We start from the raw sequence: 12,745 nt of genomic DNA on the forward strand, positions 1-12,745 counted from the left end.
CCCGTTCCCGACTTCTCCGCAAACATCAAGCAAACAGTGCATTTTAAAAGACTGTGATTCAGAGGGCAACTGCCCCCCTCAGTTCTCCCCTGAACCACAGCACTCCCATTAGCTTGAGCCTTTTGCTTTGCTGCTCTGGTCAGAGTCATGATTCCGATTTAATTCAATAAAATTTCAAAACAAAAATTAAATCCTTAAGTTATATCCCAAAACAGTTATGTTTTGGGATATAACTTAATGACACTAATGGCAGTACGCTGCTGCAACAGGATCTAGAAAAGTTGAGCAGATGGGCTGAGAGGGGGTAAATGAAGTTTAACATTGACAAATGAAACAGTGGCCCCAGAGCAACGTATCAACTCTGTGGTACTACACGGACAGTAGTAGAGAACGAAAAAGACCTGGGGGTATTTGTGCAGGGAGATATGAAGTTCTCTGAGCAATGCAGATGGGCTGCAAGAGTAGCTCATTGTGTCTTGTGAATGATATGCAGGAATTTTTCTAGCAGGCATAAGGAGGTGATTATTCCCTTGTATAATGCAATGGTCAGGCCACACCTCGAGTACTGTGTACAGGTCTGGAGGCCTCATTTCAATAAGGATGTAGAGCTGCTGGAACGAGTACAGAGATGGGCAACAAGATTAGTGAATGGAACAAAGTGTTGCTCTCATGAAGAAAGGCTTAGGTTTTGCAAATTACTGTCTGTTGACTAAGCACCGGCGAGGTTATATGATAGAGGTATATAAAGCCTTGAATGGTTTGTGCATGCTCAAGGCCGATGGGATTCTTCCTCTTGCTCAGAATAATCACCTGGGAGGGCATAAAATCAGATTGAGGAAAGACAGATGTGCGGAAATTTGCCTTTAGCCAGCGGGTAGTTAGTTGGCGGAACAGACTTCCATCCCTTGTTGTGGAAGTTGATAGCGTAAATAAATTTAAGGCTCAGGTGGACAGGTATTTCGAATGAATGGAGGGGTGAAATGGAAGTTTTTTTTTTTTTTTTTTTATTTGGCTGATGCTGCATATAAGCTTGCTTTCTTGCATCATGTGCCTATACTAATGCTAACTCTTATGACGTTCTCTGAGCAGTGCTGCTATGAGCCCACGTGGGGTCCAATCGCAAGGATAAACAAGAAATTTGCCAGAAGGGACACAGAGGTGGTTATCCCATTGAGTAAAGAAATGGATCGGCAATATCTTAAGTACTACATAGTTTTCGAAACCTCATTTCAGGATATACATCTATTGAAAAGAGAGCAAAGAAGAGGAGGGTTAGACTAGAGCACAAATTGATATTCATACCAGGAAAAACAGGTTCTGTAAATTTCAGCATCTGGAACCTAGCCATCTTCATGGCAACCTCATTGTAATGTTAAAAGCTTTAAAAGGATTGATAAACTAAATACTCCTAGTACATTTATTTTTTTCAGGTGCCACTCCCAAACATGCACACAAACGAACATATAATTAAATTTAAAAAGGATGACTCAGACTAGATGTGTTGAAATTTGTCACTGACCTTAAAATAGTTTATTGTAGGAATAAACTACCTAGTGTTGGAAGCAGATAGTTTGAATAAATATAAATGATTCGAACAAGAACAGGCTAATGAAATGGGTAAAATGTCGTTTTTGTTTTTTTTTTTTTTCTTTTGCATCATTTTTATATTAATATGAATTTTGTAATGTAAAAGATAAATTAAAAACACATTTTTCCCTGTTAGTAAGTAAAAGCTTTATAAAAAAAATATTTTACATGATAATTTGCTATATAAACATTCAGCCTAACATCCAGAAATGCAAATTTTAACATTAGTAGACTATTTATGAGGTAATACTACTGAATCATGATTCTGTAATCCCTTTTCAAGATACTTCTGCAACTTGACTTTTATTCGAGGATCTTGCTTTGAAAGGGATGGACAACCACAAGAACTGCGAAGCTCAATTGCCTGCAATATTAAACCTTGTTTTTATTACAATAAAATTTGCTCCAGGGAATAAAATATTGTAATCCACTGTAAAGATGTTTTTACATGGTGTCTCATAAATTTTGTTAAAAACAAGGAGAGAGATATACTTAGGTTTTTGTAACCAAAATTTATAATTTCCACATTTATTACATTATTATAAAACTACAATAACATGTAGTAATATTACTGTAATACTTTTAAACATATTTGCCGAGATTATTCAGCCACTTTTTCCTGTGCAATGAATCATTTATGATTTTTGTTTATATGTTTAGGATAAAAATCAGTCTTTGACAATGTGATCACATATCAAACATTAATCCATGGCTGTGTTTTTTTAAACCATCCTCTGCATAACTTTAGGGATTCACTGAAAAAAAATTCTGGCTCAATTTCAATTATTTATTTCAAGTAGAAGAAAATTATTTAAATTTCCTTCGAATTTCTTAACATGTTATTTATATATGGGGGGTGATTTTCAAAAAAATATTTGTATTCACCAAGAAGTAGTAGTGATAGAAAGATATTTTTTATTATTATTTTATAACATGAAATATATATAGCAACCACAAATTTTGGTTTTCTTATAACTATTCATTTTTTTTTCTTTGCGGCACTGAATAAAGTGAGGTCTCACAATGGATAAAGGAGAATAGAGATCAATGATTTGGTTTCTCTTTCTGCAAGGGAAAATACCGAAACCAATCCACATAGAAATGGTCACTGTTTAGTATTAGTAGAGGCATATGGTAAAAGAAAGCAAGCTTATAATAATACAGAATCAGCCAAGCCAAAAAAAAAAAAAAAAACACCATTCCGATTTCACCCATCCATTCACTCTAAATGTTTCTCTAGTTCTGCCTTGAATTTATTTAAGCTGTCAACTACAACGACAGATAAAAGTTTGATCCAGCAATCGACTACATGCTGGCTAAAGAAAAATTTCCACATAACTATTTTTCCTAAATTTCACTTTTATGTCCCCTCGGGTGATTAATCTGGGCAAGAGGAAGAATACCATCAGCGTTGAGCTTGCTCACACTGTTCAAGGCCTTATACACCTCAATCAGCATTTAGCATTAGCAAAGGCAAATGATCCAAGAAAATAAGCTTATATTTATAAGTATTAATAAAACAAAAAACAAACAAAAAAAAACCCCTTATTTCACCCATCCACTCACTCCAAGTGTTTGTCAAGTTCTGTCTTGAATCTATTTAAGCTATCAACTTCTACAACGACAGATGGAAGTTTGTTCCTGCAATCAACCACCCACTGGCAAAAGGCAAACTTCCACACATCTATCCTACAACTGTCTTTCCTCAATTTGATTTTATGTCCTCTGTGGTACTACACGGACAGTAGTAGAGAACGAAAAAGACCTGGGGGTATTTGTGCAGGCAGATATGAAGTTCTCTGAGCAATGCAGATGGGCAGACGATTATTCTGAACAAGAGAAAGAATCCCATCAGCATTGAGCATGCTCAAACCATTCAGGGGTGTATACACCTCAATCAGATCACCTTGCAGGTGCCTAGTCTCCAGACACCATAATTTGCAAAAAGTAAGCCTTTCTTCGTAAGAGCAACCCTTGGTTCAATTCACTAATCTTATTTCCCTTCTTTGTAATTGTTCCAACAGTTCTACATCCTTCTTAAAATTAGGCCTCCAGACCTGTATACAGTACTCAAAGTGTGGCAAGACCATTATACAAGGGGATAATCACCTCCTTATCCCTGCTAGAAAACTTCTTGTATATCATTGACAAGACACCATGAACTACTTTGCAGACCATCTGCACTGTTCAGAAAACTTCATATCTACCTGCACAATCACCGCCAAGTCCTTTTCATTCTCTACCACTGTCAGTATAGTACCACAGAGTTGATAAGTTAATCTGGGGTTCCTCCTTCCCATATGTAGTATTTTACATTTGTCAATGTTAAATTTCATTTGCCACCTCTCAGCCCATCTGCTCTACTTTTCTAGATCCTGTTGCAGCAGCGTACTGTCATTAGTGTCATTAACAACCTTGCCAACCTTCGTATCGTATGCAAACTTGGACATTAAGCGAGATATACCATCATCAATATCATTTATAAATACAGAAAACAACAATGGACCCAACACTGAACCCTGAGGGACTCCACTAATAACATTAGTCCACAAAGAGCAGTGTCTATTGATTACCACTCTCTCTCTTCTCCCACTCAACCTATCCTTTATCAATAGCAGCAATTGTGCCTCCAATGCCATACTTTTCCAATTTGTACAACAGTCTTCCATATGCAACAGTATCAAAGGCTTTTCTAAGATCCAAACATATGATATCAAAGTTATTCTTTGCATACAGTTCCTTTGTGACTACATCACAGTATCCAGTCAAATTGGTCAGACAAGACTTCCCCTTAAGAAATCCATGCTGTGCCCGAACTATAACTAAATCAAATCACCTTGCAGGTGCCTAGTTTCCAAACACTGTAATTTGCAAAACTTGAGCCTCACCAACGAGTTCTTTACACAGCTAAACTCTAGAAAGGGATGAATCAGTTTGAAGAAATAAATATAGATGAGTTGACTGTTATTATTAGCCATATGGTCTAAGGCTTGACCACCCAAAAAAAAATTCCCAGTTACACTGAGAGAGAGAGAGAGAGGGAGGTAGGGAGGGAGGGAGAGAGAGAGGGAGGGAGGTAGGGAGGGAGGTAGGGAGGGAGGGAGGGAGGGAGAGGGAGAGAGAGAGAGAGAGAGAAAAACAATGAGAGTTTATTGATGATCATGCTTCATGCTCAATTACCTGATAAACTGAGTGAGTATTTTGCATCTACATTGACACATGAGGAGTTATTCAATGAGAGGAGTGCCAGAAGTTTGTCAAATGCTAACAGGGAGCTAAGTGATTCTGTAATAACTGAGGAAAGTGGAGGAGAAATTGTTAAAGTTAAACCTAAAATAGGCACGGGGGTGGACGGGATCTATCCAGTTATATTAAAAGAGGCAGCAAAGGAAGTAAGCAAACCCTTAGCCATAATTATGAGAGTGTCCTTGGACCCAGGGGAGGCCTGCATGTACTGGAGGAGATGTACATTTGTATCACCAATTAACAAAGCGGGGTTCAAAAGTAACTATAGACTTGTGTCACCTATGTAACTATAGACCAGTTAGTTTAACTTGTGGGGGAAAATAATAGAATCACTGGTTAAAGAAGCATTGCAGGATTATCTAGCCAAGGCTGCAGTAATAGTTAAGTCACAGCATGTGTTTGTTAAAGGGAAGTCTTGTCTGACCAATTTGATTGGATACTTGATGTGGTCACAAAGGAACTGAATGCCAAAAATAATTTTGATATCATATACTTGGATTTCAGGAAGGTTTTAGATACTGTTGCACATAGAAGACTGCTGTGCAAATTGGAGAGGTATGGCATTAAGGATAAGTTCCTACAATGGATAAAAGAAGGTTGAGTGGGAGATGACAGAGTGGTAATCAATGGACACTGCTCTTTGTTGTCAAATGTTACAGAGTGGTAATCAATGGACACTGCTCTTTGTTGTCAAATGTTACAGAGTGGTAATCAATGGACACTGCTCTTTGTTGTCAAATGTTACAGAGTGGTAATCAATGGATACTGCTCTTTGTTGTCAAATGTTACAGAGTGGTAATCAATGGACACTGCTCTTTGTTGTCAAATGTTATTAATGGAGTTCCCCAGGGTTCAGTGGTAGGCCCATTGCTGTTTTGTATATTTATCAATGACTCTGATGAAGGTATATCAGGTTTAATGTCCAACTTGCCAGATGATACAAAAGTTGGCAGAGTTGTTAACCACAGTATACTACTCCAACTGGATCTAGATAAGTTGATCAAATGGAATTAGAAATGACAACTGAAGTTAAACGTTGACAAATGCAAAAGTATCAATAACCAAAAAGAAATGTACCAACTGTACGTTTACACACAGGGAAGTGTAAAATGAAAAAGACGTGGGGTAATTGTACAGTCAAATATGAAGTGTGCAGAGCAGTGCAGATGGGATGCCAGGGCAGGTCATGGAGTTCTGTCAATGATATACAGGCAGAACTTGTTGGAGGAGAAATTGTTAAAGTTAAACCTAAAATAGGCACGGGGGTGGACGGGATCTATCCAGTTATATTAAAAGAGGCAGCAAAGGAAGTAAGCAAACCCTTAGCCATAATTATGAGAGTGTCCTTGGACCCAGGGGAGGCCTGCATGTACTGCAGGAGATGTGCATTTGTATCACCAATTAACAAAGCGGGGTTCAAAAGTAACTATAGACTAACACGATTAACTCGTCCAGCGAGGGCATCGGGCAAAATGGAAATGCGTTAATTGAATATAATACGAAAAATTCAATAGGAAAATTCAATAGGAAAAATTATAATTGGTCCTTGACCTTCTGGAATGTCCACAAAGAATTTTAAAAATACCTTCTCAACAACTTTATAACTGTATACAATGTAAAAGATAATGAAAATAATTATAGACTTAAATATTTATTGCATAAAACAGCGGTTCCCAAACTGTGCACCATGAAATTTTTTAAATTTGAGAGATATGAAGTTTTCTGAGCAGTGCAGATTGGCTGCAAGAGTAGCTCATGGCGTATTGTCGATGATATATAGGAATTTTTCTAGCAGGGATAAGGAGATTATTCCCTTGTATAAGGTCAGGCCACACTAGAGTACTGTATACAGGTCTGGAGGCCTCATTTCAAGAAGGATGCAGAGATGCTGGAACGAGTACAGAGAAGGGCAACAAGATTAGTGAATGGAACAAAGGGGGGCTCTTACGAAGAAAGGCTTAAGTTTTGCAAATTACAGTGTCTGGAGACTAGGCACCGGCGAAGTGATCTGATAGAGGTGTATAAAGCCTTGAATGGTTTGAGCATGCTCAATGCTGATGGGATTCTTCCTCTTGCTCAGAATAATCACCTGAGAGGGCATAAATTCAAATTGAGGAAAGACAGATGAAGGATAGACGTGAGGAAATTTGCCTTTAGCCAGCGGGTGGTTGGTTGGTTGGTGGAACAGACTTCCATCCCTCGTGGAAGTGGATAAAGCCTAAATAAGTTTAAGGCTCAGCTGGACAGGTATTTCGAACGAACAGAAGGGTGAAGTGGAAGTGGTTATTTTTTATTTATTTATTTTATTATTTTTTTTTTTGGCTGATGCTGCATAAGCTTGCTTTCTTGCATCAAATGCCTCTGCTAATGCTACACAGTGATACTCAACTTGATATGTAACTCTATTGTCAGGGAAATGGGGAACACGGTATGTAAAAAGGATAGGTGGAAGAGGACCAGAGTATGTGTGAAAGGGGCAAAGGTTGATGATGTAGAGCGGATATATTTTAAGAGCACAAAAGGTGATATTGGTGATATTAAGCCCTTAATATTGTTGGCACTAACGATATTAAGAGTAGGAGACCGGCAGAATTACTTAACAAGTACAGGTCACTGTTGAAAAGAAGCAGTGAATTAGGGTTGAATTTGAAAGTTTCTGCAATTGTGCCCAGAAATTATAAGAGGGAGTATAAGATAAGAGTCTTGTCGACCAATTCGGCCCTGGAAAGATTGTGCAAGGCTAAAGGTAGAATTGTTTTTCAGCCTGGTCTGTACTTGTTAACAGGAGAGACTGCTTCTACAGGGATGGAATACACTTAAATAGAAAGGGTCAAGAATATTTGCTGATGCTATCGAGGCAGTGTTAGGTGGGTCTGCAAACTGCTAGCTTGGGGGGGATACAAGGACTAATAGATTTAACAGTAGGCACTAGCAGAGGTGAAAGTGATTCTTGCACTGCTTCTATTGTAATGAGCAGCAGCTTGGAAAACAAGATGCCGGGTACTTCAGAGACTGCTGGGAGTCATTGCAGTACAAGTAAACACATGGGTTGTCTTAGGGCAGCTAAGAATAGGAACAGGTGCTAGTATACTTGCGTGTGCACCAATGCTAGGAGTTTGGTAAATAAATTTGATGAATTTGAGGTATTCCTCAAAACATCAAAGGCAGATATTGTTGGGATATCGGAGACATGGTGTCACACAGATATAAGGAATGCAGAACTGGAATTTGGGGAGTACAATGTGTACAGAAAGGACAGACAGGATAGGAAAGGAAGAGGGGTTATGCTATTAGTTAAGAAACACATAAAATCCAAGGAGGTGAAGCCAGACAGTGCAGTGCCGAGTCAGTTTGGGGTGACAATCATTGGAATATCAAAATTGAGATCAGAGAATCTTATAATGGGGGATTTAAATTTCCCAGATATTGACTGGAATTAGTGGGTTGGTCACTCACACATTTGCAAAGCTTCTGTGGATTTATTCGATGATTGTTTTCTACCTCAGCATGTTCATGAGGCAACTAGAGGGAGTAATACTCTAACTGATTATCAGTAGTGATTCTTCATGCATTAAGAATCTGCAGATAAAAGAACCACTAGGTGGCAGTGATCACAGTGTGCTGAAGTGGGCTTTACTCAAAGAAGTAACTACCATCAGGGGTAAAGGGAAGGGTTTTTGCTTTTGTAAAGGCGACTACGATGGTCTGAGACAGTTTAAATTCTATATGGTGGAACCAAGTGATGATGTTACCAATAGCAAATTCAAAATTGGAAACATTCAAAGCATTAATCTTGGAAGCTGCTAGGCTTTTCATACCAAGAAATATTGTTAGCATTAGCATTAGCATTAGTAGAGGCATTTGATGCAAGAAAGCAAGCTTATGCCGCATCAGCCAAAAAAAAGAAAAAAAAAACCCACTTCCACTTCACCCCTCTGTTCGTTCAAAATACCTGTCCAGCTGAGCCTTAAACGTATTTAGGCTATCAACCTCCACCACCAGGGATGGAAGTCTGTTCCACCAACCAACCACCCGCTGGCTAAAGGCAAATTTCCGCACGTCTATCCTACATCTGTCTTTCCTCAATTTGAATTTATGCCCTCTCAGGTGATTTTTCTCAGCTAGAGGAAGAATCCCATCAGCATTGAGCATGCTTAAACCCATTCAAGGCTTTATACACCTCTATCAGATCACCTCGCTGGTGCCTAGTCTCCAGACACTGTAATTTGCAAAACTTAAGCCTTTCTTCGTAAGAGCACCCCTTTGTTCCATTCACTAATCTTGTTGCCCTTCTCTGTACTCGTTCTAGCAGCTCTACATCCTTCTTGAAATGAGGCCTCCAGACCTGTATACAGTACTCTAGGTGTGGCCTCACCATTGCCTTATACAATGGAATAATCACCTCCTTATCCCTGCTGGAAAAATTCCTGTATGTCATTGACAATACTCCATGAGCTACTCTTGCAGCCCATCTGCACTGCTCAGAGAACTTCATATCTGCCTGCACAACCACCCTCAAGTCCCTTTCATTCTCTACCACTGTCAGTGTAGTACCACAGAGTTGATACGTTGCTCTGGGGTTGCTGTTTCCCATGTGTAGTACTTTACATTTGTCAATGTTAAACTTCATTTGCCACCTCTCAGCCCATCTGCTCAATCTTTATAGATCCTGTTGCAGCAGCACAGTGTCAGTAGTGTCCTTGACAACCCTGCCAACCTTTGTATCGTCTGCAAACTTGGACATTAAGCTTGATATACCATCATCAATATCATTTATAAATACAGAAAACAGTAATGGACCCAACATTGAGCCCTGAGGGACTCCACTAATAACATTAATCCACGATGAGCAGAGTCCATTGATTACCACTCTCTGTCTTCTCCCCCTCAACCACCCCTTTTATCCATAGCAGCAATTTGCCTCCAATGTCACACTGCTCCAATTTGTGTAGCAGTCTTCCATGTGCAACAGTATCAAAAGCCTTTCTAAGATCCAAGTATATAATAAAGTTATTCCCTGCATCCAGTTCTTTTGTGACTGCATCATAGTATCCAATCAAGTTGGTCAGGGTTTAGGCCTAAATGGATGTCAGATGAACTAATAAAACATGTATCATAGAAGAAAAATGAATGGGATACATATAAAATAGCAGGTGGCACAGAAGACTATGATAGAAATACAGTGGTCTGTAACCAAGTGACAAAGGATATTAGGCAGGTGAAGGCAGATTAGGAAAAATCTCCGGCAAAGGAGGCAAAAAAAAAACAAAAGAGTTCTTTACTTATATAAACCCTAGAAGGAAGGGGATGAATCAGATTAGACCACTTGATATTGATGGTTCAACTGTTGATGATACTGCTCAGGTAGCTAACAAACTAAATGAATATTTTGCATCTACATTCACGCATGGAGTTATTCAGGGATAGGAATGCCAGAGGTATATTAAACTCTGGCAGTAAGGTAGATAATCTTGTAACAACTGAGAGTAAAGTGGAGGGGAATTGTTGAAGATAAACATAGGAAAGACATCTGCGGTGAATGGAATCTCTCCAGTTATATTAAAGGAAGTAAGCAAACCCTTAGCCATAATTATGAGGGATTCCTTGGACTCAGGGGAGGTACCCATGAACTGGAGAAGTGCAAATGTGACTGCAATCTACAAAGGAGGATCAAAGGGGGACACAGGTAATTACAGAATTGTTGGTTTAACTTCTACTCCAGGGAAATTAATATAAGCACTGGTTAAGGAAGCACGCAGGGTCATCTATACAAGACTTCAGTTCTAGCTCGGCCACAGCATGCATGCATGGGTTTGTTAAGGGGAAGTGTTGTCTGACCAGTTTGATTGGATATAATGATGTTGTCACAAAGCAACTGGATGCAGGGAATAACTTTGATATCATATATTTGGATCTTAGAAAGGCTTTTGATACTGCTGCACAAATTGGAGCAGTGCGGCATTGGATGAAAATTGCTGCTATTGGTAAAGGGATGGTTGAGTGGGAGAAGACAGAGTGATAATCAATGGACACTGTTCTTCATGGATTAACATTATTAGTAGAGTTCCTCAGGGTTTAGTGTTGGATCCATTGTTGTTTTCTGTATTTATAACTGATATTGTTGATGGTATATCAGGCTTAATGTCCAAGTTTGAAGACGATAGAAAGGTTTGCAGAGTTGTCAATGACACTAATGACAGTACACTGCTGGAACAGGATCTAGAAAAGTTGAGCAGATGGGCTGAGAGGTGACAAATGAAGTTTAGCATTGGCAAATGTAAAGTATTACATTTGGGAAGCAGTAATCCCAGAGTAATGTATCAACCCTGTGGTACTACACTTGATAGTGATAGAGAATGAAAAGGACCTGGCGGTGATTGTGCAGGCAGATAAGAAGTTTTCTGAGCAGTGCAAATGGTCTGCATGAGTAGCTCATGGTGTCTTGTTAACGATATAAAGTAATTTTTCTGGCAGGGATAAGGAGGTGATTATCCCCTTGTAAAAGGCAATGGTCAAGCCAAACCTTCAGTACTGTGTACAGATCTGGAGGCCTCATTTTAAGAAGGATGTAGAGTTGTTGGAACAAGTACAGAGAAGGGAAACAAGATTAGTGAATGGAACAAAGGGTTGCTCTTACTAAGAAAGGCTTAAGTTTTGCTGATTGGAGACTAGGCACCTGCAAGGTGATCTGATTGAGGTGTATAAAGTCATGAATGGTTTGAGCATGCTCAATGCTGATTGAATACTTCCTCTTTTTCAGAATAATCACATAAGAGTCCATAAATTCAAATTGAGGAAAGACAGTTGTAGGACAGATGTGGAGAAGTTTGCCTTTAGCCGGTGGGTAGTTGATTGATGGAACACACTTCGATCTTTTGTTGTGGAAGTTGATAGACTAAATAAATTTAAGGCTGAGCGGGACAGGTAATTGGAACAAATGGAGGGGTGAAATTGGAGTGGTTTTTTTTTTTTTTTTTTTTCCCTTAGGTGGCTGCACAGGCCTGCTTTCTTGCATCGTATGGCTCTACTAATGCTAATTGTAATATGCAGTACTTTACATTTTTCAACGTTAAACTTCAGTTGCCACCTCAGACCATTAGCTCAACTTTTCTAGATCCTGTTGCAGTAGTGTACTGTCATTAATGTTATTAACATCTCGCCAACCTTTGTATTGTCTACAAACTTAGACATTACGCCTGATATACCTTCATCAATATCATTAATAAATACAGAAAACTACAATGAATCCAACACTGAGCCCTGGGGAATTCCACTAATAACATTAGTCCATGGAGAGCAGTGTCCATTGATTACCACCGTCTTCTCCGCTCAACCATCCCTTTATCTAATTTATGGAGAAGTCTACTCAGATTAGTGTTAATTCACATTGGTATTAACAATTCAAATGTGGAGAACCTCGGTGCATGATGAAGAAATCCCAACATAACCAACAACTGCTGAAACAGAATAGCATATTGAAAAAATTGAGGCATTAATCCTGGAAGATCACGATATTAACACCAGTCAAAGAATTTAGATGCACAGTTCTCAATAAGTGTACTGTGGAGATCATCAACACGTACATATTAGTAAATTTTCTGCTATATCGGTTCACAGACTACTGACCTCCTACTAGAACAATGAAAGAGAATGATGTGCACATGACATGTTCTCGATGTGGCAGGAAAAGCAAGTATTTTTTTTCATGGCTATGGATGAAACTTGGTTCCATTACAATCCTAAAAACTAAACAAATGTCAAAACAATTGGAGCATGCAAAATGCCCCTCCCCAAAAAGGCATAGGTACAACCAAGTGCTGGTGAGGTGAAGCTGTCAGCTTTTTTCGGAATCAGCATGGTGTAATACTAACAGATTAGCTTCGAAATGTTTGTACTGTGATGGCAAAATACC

The 12,745-nt window shown here is 38.9% G+C and overlaps 1 protein-coding gene across 3 annotated transcripts in view; it reads right to left on the bottom strand.

Moving 5' to 3' along the window:
* Positions 1 to 1,775: 1,775 nt before the first annotated feature.
* Positions 1,776 to 12,745, bottom strand: part of LOC150081132 (metalloendopeptidase OMA1, mitochondrial-like) — a 199,730-nt gene continuing 188,760 nt past the window's right edge. For 2 of the 3 annotated variants that reach the window (XM_090381255.1, XM_090381252.1), the window contains one exon: positions 1,776 to 1,951. In XM_090381255.1, coding sequence (XP_090237381.1) covers positions 1,820 to 1,951 — 132 coding nt within the window. In that variant the 3' untranslated portion in view covers positions 1,776 to 1,819. Of the gene's footprint in view, positions 1,966 to 12,745 lie in introns of all 3 variants that reach the window. The other variant, XM_090381253.1, reaches the window with a different exon arrangement.

This window comes from Mastigoproctus giganteus, chromosome 9 (assembly GCF_048544385.1).
Source record: "Mastigoproctus giganteus isolate SK-2022 chromosome 9, ASM4854438v1, whole genome shotgun sequence".
Lineage (NCBI taxonomy): Eukaryota > Metazoa > Arthropoda > Arachnida > Uropygi > Thelyphonidae > Mastigoproctus > Mastigoproctus giganteus.